At 41.7% G+C, this 18658-nt stretch overlaps 2 protein-coding genes and 1 pseudogene across 3 annotated transcripts; 2 read left to right on the forward strand and 1 right to left on the reverse strand.

Annotated features, from left to right (window-relative positions):
• Positions 1–1482: 1482 nt before the first annotated feature.
• On the forward strand, positions 1483–8587 carry LOC148846974 (uncharacterized protein At4g29660-like). Its single transcript, XM_088948597.1, has 2 exons — positions 1483–1809; positions 7992–8587. Exons 1-2 carry the CDS (start codon positions 1627–1629, stop codon positions 8100–8102), a joined length of 294 nt encoding a protein of 97 aa, XP_088804723.1. The 5' UTR covers positions 1483–1626; the 3' UTR covers positions 8103–8587.
• Positions 8588–9424: 837 nt separating this feature from the next.
• LOC148846975 (PRA1 family protein F3-like) lies at positions 9425–11781 on the forward strand. Its single transcript, XM_088951581.1, has one exon. It carries the CDS (start codon positions 10981–10983, stop codon positions 11578–11580), a length of 600 nt encoding a protein of 199 aa, XP_088807707.1. The 5' UTR covers positions 9425–10980; the 3' UTR covers positions 11581–11781.
• A 1680-nt stretch (positions 11782–13461) lies between these two features.
• On the reverse strand, positions 13462–14887 carry LOC148846976 (cytidine deaminase 1 pseudogene; annotated as a pseudogene). Its single transcript, XR_016100458.1, has one exon. The product of XR_016100458.1 is annotated as a cytidine deaminase 1 pseudogene (transcript).
• Between the last annotated feature and the right edge of the window lie 3771 nt (positions 14888–18658).

Consider the following 18658-nt stretch of genomic DNA (forward strand, 5'->3'; position numbering starts at 1 on the left):
CAGGGTCTAAGAAATATATTTATGATGATTCCTTTATGCATTCTTAAGGGATACAAGAAAAAAAATTTCTATGCTTAACTTTCTGATATGGGCCATTCCAAATTCCTAATACTATCTGTGTCAGTGACTTCTATTCGACATGCAATTACACAGAGCGACTCATATATAGTAGATAGGTTCTGTTTCATAGAGAAACAGTCGTTGAATCATAAAGGTAAAGGAATCATCATATGTGTCAGTGACTTGAAAGTATTCTTGTCATTGAATCCGCCCCCGTCGTTGTCTATGCATACATGAAAGTATTCTTGTTCAGCTTTCTTCATACAGACTCGAAATTCTCTCCACTCAGCATTGCACCTTGCCTGAACCTGGATCAGAACCACATTTCAGCTTTTTTCACATACCATCAAAGATCATTATAATTGACAATTAGCCAGCAATGACCACATTCAGTTCTTGCTCAAAGAGAGCAATATTACAAAATACGTACTACAGTGTTTTTCTGCTTTAAACTACACCATCTCTCAAATGTTCTGCTGGGGAGAACAGCCATACAACTAACTGAGTGGCAGAACTCATACAGAAGGATTTAGTTTCTAATTCCTTCCCATGGGTATGGGCCCCTTCCATCCATGGCTTCACCCTGTAAATGTGATCAGAAGTATAGTATAGTGTAAAGTGCAATACTGTGCAGTGATTGATAACCACATGGATGAAACTAAAAAATATGCATATACAAGGGCCATGGACACAAACCTGGTCTTTCCTAGGTCTCCCTAGCAAATTAATTGACCATACAATCTTTAACTCAAATTGCAATCTATCAATGCAGGAGACTGGTTGGTTCTAAATTCTAATCCTGGCTTTCATGTCCCCAAGTCATGTCTCTTGACAAGTCTGACTGTGACATACATGCTTGCAGAAGCATATGAAGTCAATCATGTCTTGTGAACTAAATTCAACGAAATCAACAATTGGAAAGCAATTAATAAATCTTCAACCGTCCCATATAAAAAGATACATAACCATGATATTATTGTGAAGGGGATGATTGAGATATTTGCAACAGTTCACCTAACATTTTCACAATAATTATATTAAGACATATATCGGTATCCGTGAATTTTTTGTTTTTTTTTTTTTCTGAGTTTTGAATGCATGTTCTGAATTCCAAATTCTGAAAATTATCAAATATCTATTTTAATCCCATATATGAAAATTTTTGTTTGTCTTTTTTAAAAGTATTATTAAAAAACAAAAAATTGTATGATTGAACTTTTAAGAAAAAGAAAGTTAAAAAAAAAGGAATAACAAATTTTCTCTTAAAAATTAAAAGATTCCTCTTAGAAAATAAAAGTTAAGAGAAAACGAATAAAAATATATTCGTATGGGGCTCCACCAACCTGCTTATAGAGTGAAAAGGGATTCAATAAAAGAAGAGTTAGCAACTTAGCACTTAATTAGCACAGTCCCCTTCTGACAAAAAAAAAAAAGAAACGAGTTAACCAATAGCTCTACTCGTCTATTTACTCGGATCGGTGGCCAAACCCTTTGACGAGTTGCGACTTACGAGTTGGAAGAAACCCTCTTCCCGATCGGTGCAGGAAATAACAGAGAGAAGCGGAAATGACGAGCTATTTGTGGAGGAAGTACGCGGATCACTTGTACTCAAAATGGGAAAAGACGTTCCTTTGGGATATGATCGAGCCTTATAGGCGACCCAAATCTTTCACCCCACTCGTCACCATCTATGTCGCTGCCTTCTATACTGGCGTAATTGGAGCTGCAATAACAGAACAACTGTATAAGGTAATAACATTCTTTATTTCTATTCTGGTTCTCTTTATTTACTTTTCCTATTTATGCCTTGGTTTGGTCGAATACCCATCATCTTTTTATACTGCTTCAACAGTTTCTTCCTCTCTGAGAACTGAATCATGGGGTTTTCCTTTCGATTGCGTTTGGCGTGTCCTGTTGTATTCTTTCTTTCCTTACTGATTGTTGCTTTGTATTAAAATGGTGCTTTGGCCTAGTTAATTCTTTGAAATATGTTAACAATTAAAGCTCCAAAAGCTCAACTGTATTTTTTGTAGGGATGCTTTTGTGGTAATCATCTTGATAGTTGATAGAAAATACTTGGCTGTTTCTGTGAAGTATGGCATCCCAACTTTCAGAAGTGCTGTCAGTTTTAAACCCCTTGAGTTCCTTAATAATGGATGATCTATACAACAGTAAGACCTTAGCTTTCTTTGCCCTACACTCTATGAAACTGGTGTTTTCTTCAATAAAATGGTTAGAGGTTTCTTCCAAATGCAAAGGGGGTATGCTTTTCTATGATGCTTTTCCCCATAGGAATACTGCAATTTCATTTTTTTTTCTTTTTCTGGTTAAGGGGAAACTGTAAATTTGGGATGGTGCTAATGTGTACCAAACTACCAATGATGTGCAAGAAGATGAGGTTTCTTTAGGCATTTTCAATGTTTACATTTCTTGTTTATTTTTTCCTTTTAGCTGAAATATCAAATATCATATGCTTAAAGACTTTCCTAGAAAATATTGTATTATTTAGGTACTCTCTGCTTCTTTTTTGGGTGGGTGGGGGAAGGAGGGGTTGGAGTATATAGCAATACGATGCAATGGGAAATGTTAAATTATGTCTTTCTTCCATTGTTTGGACAAAGTTGGACGCCTGGAAATGCATCTGATTCCCCTATCCATGTCAATGAAAAGCTGGATGGTGCTTACAGCATATCCTGATGGCATTGTTCTATATTGATGTTAGTTGTCCTTAGCAACTGAGTGAGGCTTTCTCATGCATTTCATTCTTTCAAAATGCAATTGCAGCTGAAGCTGGATGAGTTTGCTCCTGGTTAGCTTTCTGATGTTCCTTCCTTATTAGGATGTGATGATGCGCATTTCGGAAACTCCCAGCTGGATGGTAGCTCGGATGCCGAGTTCGTGGATTCCGATTCAGATGTCGAGTTGGAGAATTTCTTCGCCAGGAAATGACTTGGGTGCCGAGCTAACTAGGCCGATCTAACTGGGTCGTTCTGGTGCCGAGCTGACTAAGCCGGCGAGCTGTATATCCTTCCAAAGAGCCTTGCAAGGAGGCAATGTTAGAGTGTCCCGGGTTTCTTTACCCGGGGTAGGCACTCCGATGCCTAAGTCAATGAATCAGAGATTCTATGAGAGAGCTGAAAGTAAAAGAGTTAGAGGGCCGCAAGAGCTGAGTTGCGCATCTTACCTCTCCCCCGTTAGGTTGGAGGTTAGGCCTTTATATAGGCGTTGCTTAGCGTGGGCTTCACGCATCGCGTCCGAGTTCTCTGGGAGGTCATGCCCAACCAGTCCGAAACCCACAGAGGTAGCCGTACACGTAGACTAGTCTTCGCGTCTTGCTCGGTCTCCTCTGGAACATTCAGTACGGGGGCCAACTTCCAAGAGTCCCGATAGTGACGGGTCGTGCATGCAAAATTAGTCGGCGAGCACATCTCGTAGATCGCCACCTGGACCTCAATCAGGTCGGCAAGCCCTCGAGGGAGGTCGCTCCTCGCATCGAGGTCACTTTGGCCAGTGACAAGGTACTACAAGTAGGCCTTGGACGAGGTGCTTCTAGCCGACCTAAGTTGTGGTCGAGGTCGCCAGGTTAGCGGCAAAGGCAGGTTGCTAGGTCGAGGCGAAGACGAACTGCGATATGAGACTCCAAATCATCACTTAGGCGGTGTTTGTGTGTCATCCAGCTGTTCTAAGATGCCATGTGTCATGATGTCATTGGAGGGCCAAATCTGCCATCATCAATTGCACCCCACTCCCGAGCTAAGAGTAGCTCGGCGAAGGGAATAGATTTTTCCTTTTGGCCGGAATGATTGATTCGATAAGCTTGTAGTCGTGAGCGTCGGTCTAATTTGCTCCTCAGGTCGGAAGAGTCCAAGTATTTGTAGTCTTATGCAGGACTTCACTATCTTGATTATCGGGGCACGAGAGCGAATTCGTTCACTCAAGGAGAGGTGGAGCAGGTACCCCGATGACATCTACCTTACTAGGGATGCAACCATCAAGGAGTTTTGCAATCCGACTAAGTACCTCAAGAGCAAAGTTCATCATGCCATCCTCAAGAAGGGGTTCTGTGTGACTGCCTTGTTAGGTCGCTCCACTCAGGTATGCTTTGGTGCAATGTCCTTCGAGTCGGTTTCTTAACAAAGTAGCCAGCAAGGTCGATGCGAAGCCTAAAACCGAGGCAGAGGTCGATTGTGAAGAGATCGACGATTTTGCAACGGTGCTGAAAGTGAACTAGTCTTCCCTTCATTTTTTTCCTTTTTTTTTAAATAAGAATGAAATGAAATTTTCTTTTTTGCCATCTTGTTCTTGCGTACAATGAATTTCACAAAACTTTCTAAGTGTGGGTTGTCCTGAGATGCCGAGCTCCTAACACAACTAGGCACAGTATAGGGTAACCTAGGATGACTGCCAATACACCATTGGCGTAAAGTTGTCTACGCTGCCCGTATGCTTAGAAAGCAGCTAGGTCTTCTTTATTTTTGGCGCGGAGGTCACTGTCGGCTCGGCACCATGGCCCTTAGGCTTTCCGAGTGACTCATAGTCCACTCTCCCTTATGCAATTTAGCCGGCATGTGGCCTTGCCAGTTCGCCAAAGCGGATGGTCATCTGTAGTATCCTTAAATGTGGCTGCTTCTATGTCGTCACTTGGGATTGGCTTCACCGAGTAGGTGCTTGCGAGCTCATGGCGTACATGTACCACCGGCTCCTGAAACTGCTAGCTGCCCACTCCTACTGGAGTCATGGGAGGCTCACATTGAGGGGACGGCTCTGCTGTCTGCAGGTCGTCTACTCTCATGGGAATCATGAAGGGTTTGACCTACGAGGCCGATTCCTCGTTCAGTCCGCTTCCAGCTCTCAAAGGAGCCATACAGAGCTCGATCAGTAGTGAGGCTTCGCAGTTCAAGTTGAGAGACAATTTGGGCCAGATCGCGAAAACTTGCCCGGGCTACTTGTTCATGTTCTGCCCCCCTTGTATGTTATTGTTGACATTGGCCGGTAGTTCGGTGTCACGGCTATTTTGCATCAGTCCGTTGATCGTCTACTCATACCGGAGACACAAGGAGCTCAACCTGCGGGGGCAGCTCTACTAACTATAGGTCGTCAGCTCGCACAGGAGCCTTGGAAGGCTCAACCTACAAGGGCGTCCGTGCAGTCCGTTGGCCACCAACTCCCGCGGGAGCCATGAAGGTCTCGACCTGTAGAGGCAACTTCATGAAGCAGAATTGATGAGGCTTCGTTTGGGCTGACTGTTGTTGAGTATAAACATAGAATGAGTTGAGGTCAGCAAGGCTTCTTCACAGTCTGTTGGCCGACAAACCCCATGGGGAACCACGAATGGCTCGACCAGCGGGGGTGGCCTCACTCTGAGGTGCCTATTGTCGGATTGCTAGTTGTCGAGGTTGTTCTGTTGTTGTTTATCCTGCGGCGGTATGAATGCACCGAACTGCTCTTCCCATGCCCACATCTAGAGATCCATGCTTTAGCTCATAAAATTGTCGCGCTTCAATCCTGGTGGGAACCGCTGATGGCTCTATCGCGGGGAGAGGGACGTTCACATGAGGTAGTGGCGTATTTATCTAGGGTACTGGAAGTGTTGAGTTTGGCGTGGTTGCTACTGATTGTCATAGGGGGGTTCTCAAGGTTCATCACAGATGCTTTTGCCCCTTAGTAATTGATTCTTGTTCTAGATGTTGGTACTGATCGAAAATGTCATTGATTTAATACAACCGGGATTTAGAAGGTGAAAACTTAGCAATCCAGAATTGAGAATTCAACCTTTTTGAAGGTGAGAACTTAGCTTTTTGTTGTGTTTTCCATAGACGACGCCAATTGATGATGCGCGTTTCGGCAGCTCTCAACTGGATGGTAGCTTGGATGCCGAGCTGGTGGCTTCCTTGCTAAGAGGCGATTCAGATGTTGAGTTGGAAAATTTCCTTGTCGGGAGATGACTCGGGTGCCAAGCTGACTAGGCCGATTTGACTGGGTCGTTCTAGTGCCGAGCTGACTAAGTCGACGAGTTGTATATCCTTCCAAAGAGCCCTGCAAAGAGGCAATGTCAATGTGTCCCGGGTTTCTTTACCCGGGGTAGGCACTCCGATGCTTAAGTCAGTGAATCAGAGATTCTATGAGAGAGCTGAAAGTAAAAGAGTTAAAGGGCCGCGAGAGCTGAGTTGCGCATCTTACCTGATGAAGGGTGATTTGACGCAACCTAGCGAGAAGGGGACACGTGGACACGACTTGACTAAGGGATTACATCTCAGCCTAGCAAGACTAGTTCGCAACATTTTAGCTCGGGTGTTCGGTCACCTTGGCATAGAGTCACTTCGGCATCGAGGCACCTTGGCGTTCAATCCAACTCGAAACTAAAAGAACCGAAGTATTAGCTCGGGGCTACCGACCTAAACTGCCACATACCGACTTCGGAAGTTTCTCCAGTAGATCCCGAACCTCACGGGATCACGCCGCGTAACGACAGGCCTAATCTTATCCCCACCCGAATTGTGCGGAATTGATAATTTTTATTAATTGATACATTACTCCCCAATCAAAACGGAAACAGATCCCCTCAGGACGAAGATCCCGGAACTGATCCGCAAAACCCGCGAGAGCTCAACTATATAAAGGCACCATCCCCAATGACACAAGGTATGCGTCATTTTTCTACTCTCTAGCTCTCAAAGCTTTCAGCTCGCATCACAGTATACTAACTTAAGCATTAGAGTGACCTCGCCAGGTTAGCCACCTCAGGTTCTCTAATCCGCTGTCTTGTAGATTCACCTAGCTCGCTGCACCACTAGAAGCCAGATCGCTACATCATTACCTCTCCCCCGTTAGGTTGGAGGTTAGGCCTTTATATAGGTGCTGCTTAATGTGGGCTTCACACATCACGTCCAAGTTCTCCAGGAAGCCATGCCCAATTGGTCCGAAACCCACGAAGGTAGTCGTACACATAGACTAGTCTTCACGCCTTGCTCGGTCTCCTCTGGAACATTCGATACAGGGGCCAACTTCCAAGAGACCCGGTAGTGATAGGCCGTGCATGCAGAATTGGTTGGCGAGCATGTCTCACAGGTTAGGTCGCCACCTGGACCTCAATCAGGTTGGCATGCCCTTGAGGGAGGTCACTCCTTGCGTCAAGGTCACTTTGGCCGATGACGAGGTACTACAGGTCGGCCCTGGACGAGGTGCTTCTAGTTGGCCTAAGTTGGGGCGAAAACGAACCACGATTTAGGACTCCAAATCTTTGCTTAGGTGGTATTTGTGTGTCATCTAGCTGTTCTAAGGTGCCATGTGCCATGATGTCATTGGAGGGCCAAATCCGCCCTCATCAGGATGCAAATACATTTTGTTTCATACAAGGGATGTTTGATCTTTAGCATATACATAGATGTATATATGTATATATTCCAGATATCTGCCCAATTCCTTGGCCAATTCTCTCATGAGGGGAGTTAAGAGATCTGAGTTGTATTGGGAGCCTTCTCTGCTTTGATTGTTTTTATTGTCAGCTCGTTTTGCACTAAGGTCTAATGCATATTTGAGGCCTATTCTTGTCTTCTTTTTTTGTGCACACGGTTGATTTTCAGCCATTAATTAGAAAAGGTACTTTGCTTCAACTCTGGATCTGCTACAATAAAATGTGTGCAACGGGCTATGAAATTCAATCAGGAGTAAAAATGTCGGGAGCCTACACAGTCGGATGTACCAGCAACTGACGTGTTCACTCCTGATTGGGTTTTGTAGCCCATTGTACACATTTTGTTTGTAGAAGATCCCGGGTCTGCATCCGCTACTTCATGGGACTAATTGTCTATGAGTAACTTCTTCATATGCTGTCAAATGTTGTAAAATAGAATTCGAACTTAACAATTTTTTTCTGTTCAAAGCAGCAAGTTTTCCGTAAATTGAGATTTCTGTGGCATGGTCTTGAGCAGGAGAAATATTGGGAAGATCACCCAGGAGAAGCAGTGCCTCTCATGAAGCCAAAGTTTTATTATGGCCCTTGGAAGGTCCTGAGAGGGGATTTCTTTCCACCCAACCAGTGAACCAGATATATTCAAATGGGATGGTTTATGGATATATTGTTACTCTATGTCATTTACACTCATTAGAAGCTATGATAGTATCAAACAAACAAGAAATCAGAACTCGTCGCAAGTGCCTTGGAATTCAAGTGATGAGAGCAGAATATTGAAGTCCTACCATATGCTGTCATAATGGTTGCTTTTCGGACCAAAAGAGTTATGTTGGAGCTTCATTGGTTGATTTCAGGGGTGTTTGACAATGTGGATGGTATTGTCTTCTAAAACAAAAAGCAATTGCCACATCAGCAGAAAATGTGTGGCAGTTGTTTTTTGTTTTAGAAAACAAAACCAGTACACTGATCAAAAGAAAAACAAAACCAGTACATTGTCGAATACACCCTTAATTGATGGAAACCATTTTGATTTTTCAAACAATATCACATGTAACTGCTGTATTTTGTAAACAACCATCTATTATTTATTTGAAGGAAGAAATTAATTCATTATTTGACTTGGTTTGTTTTCTAGAGCACCAATATAAGATGAACAGGTTATATATATATATAGAGAGAGAGAGAGAGAGTCTCTCTTCTTTGAAGTTGTATGAAGCATATTTTCTGTTGTAATTTTGGCATTTATTCCCTATTCCCTATGCTTGTTGGATATATTATTTAACCCTTGGCACCGAAAGGAGTAGATTGAATTGATCTGAACCAGTTCACCAGTGGATTTATATAAATACATTAACCCAGCCAACCCGACATAAATTCGGGTCAGACTGGATTGGATCAAACCAATTATTTACTTATTTACAAATTTACGAAAGGACTTTTATAGAATAACTGTGTTGGGTTTGAAGGAAAAAGTAGGAAAATGAAGGAAAAGATAGGAAAACTTTTACAAATTTTGTATAGTTTTTTTTAGTTTTCCCTTCCTTTCCTTACCTTTTCCTTCAAACCAAACATTAAGAATATTTTAGAATGATAATTAATAGCATATGCATTAATTAAACACAAGGGCAAAATGGGTAAAATAGAAAATATGAGAAAACTTTAGAGTCTAAAAACTAAAAACTATAAATAAGTCCCTATAGAGACTCATTAACGTGATTTTCATTTTAACCCTATTATGGAGAAAAGGTTACCCAAATTCTCTCTCTCTACACATTACGGAGAAAATACCCAAATTCTCTCTCTCTCATTCTTCTTCACCCTTCTGATCATCAGAGTTGGACGATCCTCATCCTCAGCATTGGGTTTACAGTTCCAACTTCTAAGCCAAGTTTAAAAAAGAAAAAAAAAGTTTACTAACAAATATGCACATCAAAATGATTTGGAAGATCGAAAGTAAAATCCTTTCCAACAGTAGGCTTCAAAAGCCCCAACTCTTAACATGTTGCCTGTCTTGCTGTCTTCCATGTGTCCTGCTAGTGCTGGAAATTCAACAAAATAAACCACTCTTCTCTTTTCAATTTCTCGGAGGACAATCGGAGGTGGTGGCCACTGGCCAGATGATAATTACTGAAAAGCTCAAAAGCCTCAACACTTGAGGTCTTGAGCTGTAAACGTTTCTGTCAGTGGATGTGTGGATGTGGGTGTTAAATGGGTTGATGGGGGTTAAGTGGGTTAGTTGTAGCTCAACCCACATGCATGAACATCCACCCAAATTAACAAAACACTTTAGATCAAGGGTGGCCGCCCTGATACTGCTACACTAGACTGTTATTGGCTTGCTGGGCCTTCCTTGTGAGTTTGGGACAATCACCAAGAACAAGTGCGAAACAGTTTGACCCGACTCGATATGCCTGGACTATTCATTCAGTCGGCCCACATTTTGGGCTTCACCTGTTTAACCCTTTTCTCCCCCCAAAAGTCTCTTTTACAGTCGACCCACCCCACTTTTCAGGGTATCCCCATCTCCGACATGTGCTGCTAAGTGCTAATACATGGATACCAGAAACACCGAGAGTCTGAGACAGGGTGTCTTGATAGTTTATATTGGATGTGCTTCTCTAGTGGCTTTGTTGTAGGCCGCGACAAATTTTCAGAACCGTGTAACTGGAATCAGTCAAAACCCCATATTTGATCTAGACACTCTTGATTTCTGGTGTCGTTTCTCCTTTGTTTGATTGGAATCATTTCCTCCGTCTCCCTTTGCTTCTGGAGGACATTCTTCGACCCCTTCTGGAAGATCGTAGGGAGGCCACGTGGAAGCCCAACGCTCTCATTTCATTTCATTCTTCCAACTTTCCCACGTGGCCATGCCAACCGGATTTTTCGGTATGGCGTTGTCTTTCTGTTCTCTTCTCCAATTTACGTCGTCGTCCCCATGACGCTTTCGCAGACCTTATCTCCTCCCAGCTTGCACCGGAGCGGAATTGTTGAATTAATACCTTATATGTTATTGTAGGATTTCAACGCTTTATATATATATATATATATATATATATATTTCTCTTCAAACATTATCATCTCACCAGAACATCGATCAAGGCCGTTCAATCATAGGACCTAACGTCTGGAATTCGACCAGATACTTCACCGACTGATGAACAGATCTTTTCGCTTCCGAACGATGGATAAAATACTATATACTTAAAGACTTCAGAGTTATTGACACCCTGGGAGTGGGCCCACGAACGACAGAACTGAGGACTGACGTCGTGTAGGGACCACTAAAGGATGATAAGCCCAGGATGCATCTTATGCTTTTTCCCTCCCTTCAATTAATTATAGGCCGCTCTTCTAGCCAGTTCGTGACCAACTGACCATCAAACAAAGAGGCTCCCAGTCTCTTTTGCATCGCTTCCACCGGCCATCGGCCGGCGCGCATGCTTCCTTTTATAGCAGCGGCAAAAGGTGAGGCCTGAGGATCAATTTTCCCGTGAGATCACCGGAAAATGACGACGTATGGGACGATACCTACAGCATCGTCGTCTCCGGGATCAAGCAGTCTAGGATACATTTCTCGCGCAAAGGAACGGATAGTATCGGGCCTGGGCACTCGGAGGCCATGGAAAGAGATGGTCCACCGGCACGCAATAGGCATTCCGGGCAGCTTCCCAGAGGCCGTCGGCAGGGTCAGAACCAACGTGGGTTACTTCCTCATGAATTACGTGATCATCGTGTTGGTGGTGCTGTTCCTGAGCTTGTTATGGCATCCCATATCGCTGATCGTGTTCGTGGTCATGATGGCAGCCTGGTTGTTCCTCTACTTCCTGAGGGATGAGCCTTTAGTGATCCTGAGCCGTACGGTTAACGACCGTGTGGTGCTGATCGTGTTATCGATTGTGACCATCGTGTTGCTGCTGCTGACCCACGCGACACTCAACATTCTGGTGTCGCTTTTGATCGGAGTGGTGGTGGTGTTGGTTCATGGGGTTTTGAGGAAGACGGATGATCTATTTGGGGACGAAGAGTCGGCCAGGTCGGCTGGGCTATTGGCTACTGGGGATGAAACGAAACGCCCTCTCCAGGAGACTTCGTCTTCTTCCTCTTAGAACCAATTCAACGATCGAACACTTTTCTTTATTGATAACGGTGAAGGTTTATTGATTTGGAGCTTTTGTGTTTCAGTTTAAAGCCAGGTTTGAAAAAGAAAGAACTTTTACTATTTTCTCCCCTTTTCCCAGATTTGGGAGTTGAGTTCATTGTTGACTGTAAGCTTTGATTGTTTGTTGCTTGTTTGCTTGTTGGTTGAAGTTCTCTCCCTCTCTCTCTCTCTCTCTCTGACTCTTAGTCGAACGAAGCGTATTGTGTATTGTGTAAAAGTTTGTTGGATTTGACACGTTGACCAGATTCTGCCTCCTGGGAAGAGGAAGAGAGCATGTGGAGTTGATTAGGTGTTTAGTAAATAGTATTTAACTTCCAAACATGTATTAGCTAAAATCCAGCCACGTTCCGTGCTATGCGCAAACGACACACTAGCGTGCAACGCTTTCCAGCACCACGGGCGAATTATTACAATGAGAAACCAAAACGAAACCATTGCATTCGCGAATTCGTGGTGGGTTTAGATTTTGGTTCGCCCCACAGGCGTATTTCAGATTCAGTCACATCTCTACATTATAATTGCACCGGCAATGAACAAACATGGCCATTAGATCGATTTCGATCCAAAGAAAAGTAGAAAACTATGATAACAAGATTTTCTCTTTATTTCCTTCTAAAGAAAAGGGATGTCTTAGCCCAATTCCAAACTAATGTCCCTAAAACCAAGGCCCAAGTTGTGCGTTACAAAAAAAGAAATCTAATTCCCAAGCCCGGCCCAAGTTCTATGTGGGCTGGGCTGAATTAACACAATACAATGGGCATCGGCAATTAGTGGGCCTTCTGTCATCGTCTATGAGTCTATCCGGGAAAGCGGACCGAATGCAATGGAATATGTAGACTTGCGTTGAAACGTTCAATCGCGTGAGAGATCCGGGCCTCCTCTTGGCCACATCAACAAATCAACTAAACTTTACCATTTTGCCTTGGCTTCACGTCTAAGACCTCCATCAACTCTCTCTCTTTCTCTCCCCCAAAACAAAAGAAAGAAATGGGCAATGGGCCCATGGTAAGGCCATAGTTGATAGGTGCGGATTTGTCGTATCTTAGGGAAAAGTCTTAGTGGCAATAGCATATAAGGGCAAATTTTATTTTATTTAAAAAAATAAAAAATAGGTTAACTTCTTTTTAAAATAATATTAATAAAGGGCAAAAACAATGTTCATCATCTTCTTTTTGTCATTTGTTCATAGCAGTTGTTTGCCGTCGCCCGCCTCCGCCTCCGACAACGTTGCCAGAGGTGGCGACGTATGACAGTGGCGGACAGCGGTGCTGGTGAACAAATGGCAAAAAGAAGATTATGATCAGTGTTTTTGCCCTTTATTGATATTATTTTTAAAAAGTAATCTATTTTTGAAAATTTTTTAAAAATATTACTTTTATTGATATTAAACCCAAAAGTTGCCCTTATATGCTAAATAAAAGTAATATTTTTAAAAAAGTATTAATATCAACAAAAGTAATATTTAAAAAAAATCAAAAATAGATTAGTTTTTTAAAAATAATATCAATAAAGGGCAAAAGCATTGTTCAACATCTTCTTCTCGCCATTTGTTCACCAGCACCGCCATCCACCTCCACCCATCTCCGCCTCCGCTTACGGCAACGTTGCTGGAGGTGGCTAGAGGTAAAGATGGTGCTGGTGGTCATTCCTTTGCCCAGCACCGCTGCCGCCACCTACCCACCTTCGACAAATGGGCAGAAGTGGGTAGAAGTGGTAGCGGGTGCCAAACAGGGCGGTGCTGGTGAACAAATGGCAAGAAGAAGATCATTACAGTATTTTTTGGCCTTTATAGCTATTATTTAAAAAAAAAATTAACCTATTTTTAAAATTTTTTAAAAATATTATTTTTATTGATATTAAACCCCAAAATTGCCCTTATATGCTATTACCCCAATCGAAATTCTAAAGGACAGTGGGACCCACTTCTCTGTACAAATGACGCTACAGTATAGCATGAAGGATGAGTTCATGAAACCGAAACTGCAACTGACTGACTACTTGCAATGGAACACGTTGAGCTCACATCGCGGTGACACCAATCGCAACAGCAACCGTGCCGTGCCTTCTTGGCACACCACTGCTCCTTCCTTCTCCACCAATGCCCCCGCCACGATCTCCTCATATCCGCCACCGCCGCCGGCCGCCACATACGCAACCAACGCCGCTTGCACCGGCCCAAAGCTCGGATTATACGCGGCAGACTCTGTGTACCACCCTTTGTAAATCCTCCCCTCCGTGTCCATAAGCGCCGCCCCGGACGGGCACCCGCTGTAAGGCGCGTGTGACTCGTTAGCAGCTTCCAGTGCTGCCAATTTTAGTTTGTCTTTCTTCTCCTCGTAATCTGCTGCCATGACGTCGCCGGTGGTCTTGATACTACCGTGGTCGTCATTTTTGAAGGCCAAGCCATTATGACGAGGCTCTAAAAGCAAAGGCACGTCCTTGTTAAGCAGGTCCTCAGGACCGAATCGATGAGGCAAAAAGTGGGATATCGGCCGAAACACAGCTTCTGCGTCTCTTCCGTGTTGGGTGGTGGAAGTGATCAAGATGTTAATATCAGATGCGTTGCGCATTTCTTGCATGAATTGGCGGCAATGACCGCAGGGGGCGGAGGAGCCGGCGATATAGCGGAGTTGGGTCTCACCGTTGATGGCGGCGTTGGTGATCATGAACTGCTCAGCGTGGACAGAGTGATGGAGGGGGAGGCCAGGGAATTCGAGGTTTACGCCGAGGAAGATGCGGCCGTTGGATCCCAATCCGGCGACTCCAACGGGGTATTTGGAAATGGGGGACCTAGCTAGGCTTTTCGCGGATTCGGCCAGTGATGCGAGGAGTTGCAGGACAGAAAGCCCCGATTCCTTGGCCATGGATTCCACATCTACGGCTTCAATAACGAATTGGGTTTGCTTCATCTTTCTTTGTTGTTTTATGAAAGATTAATGAAGTAAAATGGGCTTAAATAATGGCCGCTTCGTAATGGCTCAAAGAACAGAGACGGACAGAGAGGGGGAGAGAGAGATGGGTTGGGCAAGAGAGAATGGGAAGGGAGTGGTACTTATAATGGTTTGTATGAATCAAAGTACTTGTGAGAAAAGGAGAAAGAAGACTTGTTTGGATTGGACATGGTTTTGTGTTGGATTATTTTATTTATATAAAGAAGGCTAATTGATTAGGGGCTGTTCTGATTTCTTACTTCTGAGTCATGTAGAAGCGAAAAACAAGGGATCGAAATTGATCGTGGAGTGTTTTTGCTTTACCTACCACCTCGTTTGTTTGTTTGTTTGGATGGTTGGCCGGTCGGTCGGTTTCTCTTCAATTATTTTGTGCATCATCGCTTCAATAATCTAGAACGGGTAACTCATGGAAAAGGTTATCTAAATTAAGCTGGGTTTTAACAAATATTGAAGTGAAATGACATGAAGGAGCATAAAAGTGAAAACTGTGAGTCTGTGACACGTTTTATTTTGGGTTTAATTAATATATTATTGCTTCGTGGGTGTAACCCATCCCCTTAACCTCCCAACCCTGGCTAGAGCGAGATTTGATCCAAAGTCTTTGCTGCAATGCAACTGGTCAAAGATTCTATAAAATTATTGCATATTTTTATTTCAGTTTTGAAATATGTAGGTAGATCACGAAAAGTTATCCGTCAAAATAAAATTTACTCAATTGGACAATTGAACGAGTCAGGTTGAGACGAGTATAAATTGTAAATTGTAACCCTTAATTAACTAGAGGTGTAAATGAGTCAAGTTGAGACGGGTATAATGATGCTCGACCATGTTTCAAGTTTCTATCTTGAACTAACTCGAGTTGATCTCATGAGCTACTCAAGCCCATTATAAATTAATTAGTATTAAAAATAAAAATATTAGGAAATATGAATATATATTAAAAATTATAGATAATTTGATATTATAAATACTATAAATAAAAAATATATTATAAAAATTGATTATAATTTTATTTTTTTATCTTTTTTATAAATATAAATGTATAAAAAATAATATTTTATTATGTGTTTGATTGGGTCAAGCAAGTCAACGATTTACCCAATAGTTAGTTTTAGTGGGTTTTGATCATATCAATGGTTTTAAACTACACAGGTTTGAGGTTGACCAATATCAAAACTATGTCAAGGGGGTGTTATTGTTTTGGATTTTGAGAAGGGGGAAAGTTGGTGAATGGGATTTTGGTTCCCATTGACCAAGAATCCTATGTGGGGACCAAAGAAAGTTTACTTTTCTCGGTATCACTTACCTATCTCGGGTGGGTAAATGACTTTCCCACCTAGGGGGAAAGTTGTTAACACTTAAAATGGGATAAAAATGCCCCTTTTAATAATGAATTTTTAAGGTTAAAATGGTCATTACATTATTTATCTAGGAAATAAAAGATTGGGTAAGTGTTTCATAGAAAAAACTTACCCAAATAATTGCATTTACCTGGGTAAATAACTAACCGAAAAGCAAACGGGGCCTAAGTGACATTTTAAACGTTTTAACAATTCGATCGATTGGGTCAATGATGATTTGCAAACATTGCCTCGCAATGGTGGGGGGGGGGGTTGTCAAAAATATTCATTTTACCCTTTCATCTATCAATTTACAAGAAAATTACCTCCAAAAAGAATTTTTAGCTTCCAATTATAAAAGATCTCTAAATTAGATTGGAAAGAATAAAATATGGCATTTTATATCATAGATTCCTAATAAATTGTAAGGGTAATTTTATAACTTTTAAGTTCTCATTTTAAGAACAAAGATGGAAGGAAGGTAACTATAGGTTTTTGGTAAATTATAGGGGTGGTTTTATGAAAGTGAAACCTAAAGAGAGGTTTTTATGACTGACAGAAACTTTAGAGGAAGTTTTTATATTTTACCTAAGGAAAAAAAAAATGGAATACAAGCGGTTGCTTTGTGGGGGTGCAATACGCAACAAAAATTACAGATTTTAAAGTAACCAAAAATATTAAAAAGCATTTTCAATGGGTTGGAACTCTCGAGACATTAATTTTTGTACGGGGTCAAGGATCCATACTATGGAGTTCAGATCTGTGCAGTACAAGGGGGCGCCCCACAACGTCCCACAGCACATCCCCGCCGTGCATTAAGAATATCTCCCAATCAGCAGAAGATGTTTCTAGTACAATGCATCTGGAGATGTTCCTAATACACGTCGGAGATATATTGTGGAACGTTGTGGGGCACAGATGTAAATTCTAATTTATGAACTTGGATGTTCCTATCCAATTCAATTTAGATTGAGAAACCAAGATAATAATCATAATACAACCTATAATTGCTTTAAAACGAAGATAAATTCATAAATAACCTACGAAGACACTAGAAAACGATCCTAACTCATAGTAAACTCTATCAAAGCTTTCTTAAACTAACTTAATTTAAATACACAAAAATTATTTAAAAATATCTCCGTCAAACTCAAATGAGATTCCACTTGTCTTATTCGATTTTGACAGGATCATCTATTTTATATAAAAGGTTGGACTATGATATAGAAAAGATATAATACCGGAAAAACAATTGAAGAAAAAAGTACGAAAACACACAATGCAGAATTCTGAATTTCACGCCCCCCCCCCTACAACTAGCTCTCTCCCCCTATAAATCACATCCTGCCCGTGAATTTGGCATCAATTCACCGTCAGGATGTATTCCCCCTGTACTTTGGGCCTAGTAAATTCTGATATGGACTGATTGGCACTTCTTCCTAAATTGAAATCATAAACGTGATAATGAATCAGGTGTCATTTATCAAAATTCATGGATGAATTTTGATTGGTCAAAACTCTTTCCTTACTGTATATTTTCCGTATCATAGAATTTCCCTTATATAAAATATATAATTGCCTCAATTCTATCCCGATCACAAACGTTAAATGCCCTAAATGAATTTCATCTTGCGGGGTTGAGCTGCGTAAGATCTGACTATGACCAACCAGGAGGCTAAGACTTAAACAAGCAAGGTCCAATCACGGACCCAAGTCCCCAATTGACCTAGAGTTCGCTTTTACTAGCCTAAAAAATCATGGATTTAGATTTATTATTATGGCCCCACTAAGAAGTTACTTTATTTAATTTAGAGTAGGGTCATTGCTTTTGATTTTTGTTTCAGGGCAGCGCTAAGATACCGTTACTGTTGTAGCAAAAGTGGTTTATTTGATCTATCTGCAGCATGCGCTTAACTAGAAAGGCAAACTTGAAGAGAAATCAGTTATGCCCAGGGTGTAGATAAGGTTTTTAAAATTGAATTGGATAGAGAACCGTTTTGGGGATTGGTTCTTAGGCCAAACAGTCTTGGTCTGAACAGATGGTTCATTTTAATAATGGTAGATGGTGACACCCTAGAATGTTTGCTGCAAGCTTGCAACTCTTGCAAGCTATAGTTTTCTTGGTGCATCGGAAACCATCAATCTATTTATTCCAATTTTCTAATTGACTATTCTACTATTTTATTATTATTATTAGTATTATTATTATTATTATTTCCTAATTGAGTTGGCTGATTCAAGGTGGGGTTCCATTCAAGTATCCAACTCACATTTGATTTGGACTAAAGAACATCGGCGGGTCCATCCAGCAAAAGAACAACCAATAGTTCGCTGTGTAGGTGGGATGATGGGGGATTGAGCATTCATTCATTGTCTCCGATTCAGATTTAATTGTTTTAAAGTCTTGAGTCTTGTGAGAAGATTGCTTGGATAACTATTTGACTATTTGCTACTTGTGAGTGAAGAGTTTTGATGGGGAAGTAGGATGTGTTTGGATAAGTGATCCTTGTTATCGCCAAGGATCAAAACAACGATAACATTAGTGTGTATCGATACTGGTCGATGTTCATCCCTTCTTTTATTAATTTTTAATAGAATTGAGAGGGATCAGGGCAGTCTTCCCACCTCTCAACTCACTTGTTATTTTGTTTTTATGGGTTTCACTCTTCAGCGGTAATTTAGAATGAGTGTAAATATAAATATATATATACAGTATAAATATGTAGAAAACAAT

Source organism: Nelumbo lutea, chromosome 6 (assembly GCF_056320005.1).
Source record: "Nelumbo lutea isolate HS-2025 chromosome 6, American lotus-T2T, whole genome shotgun sequence".
NCBI lineage: Eukaryota > Viridiplantae > Streptophyta > Magnoliopsida > Proteales > Nelumbonaceae > Nelumbo > Nelumbo lutea.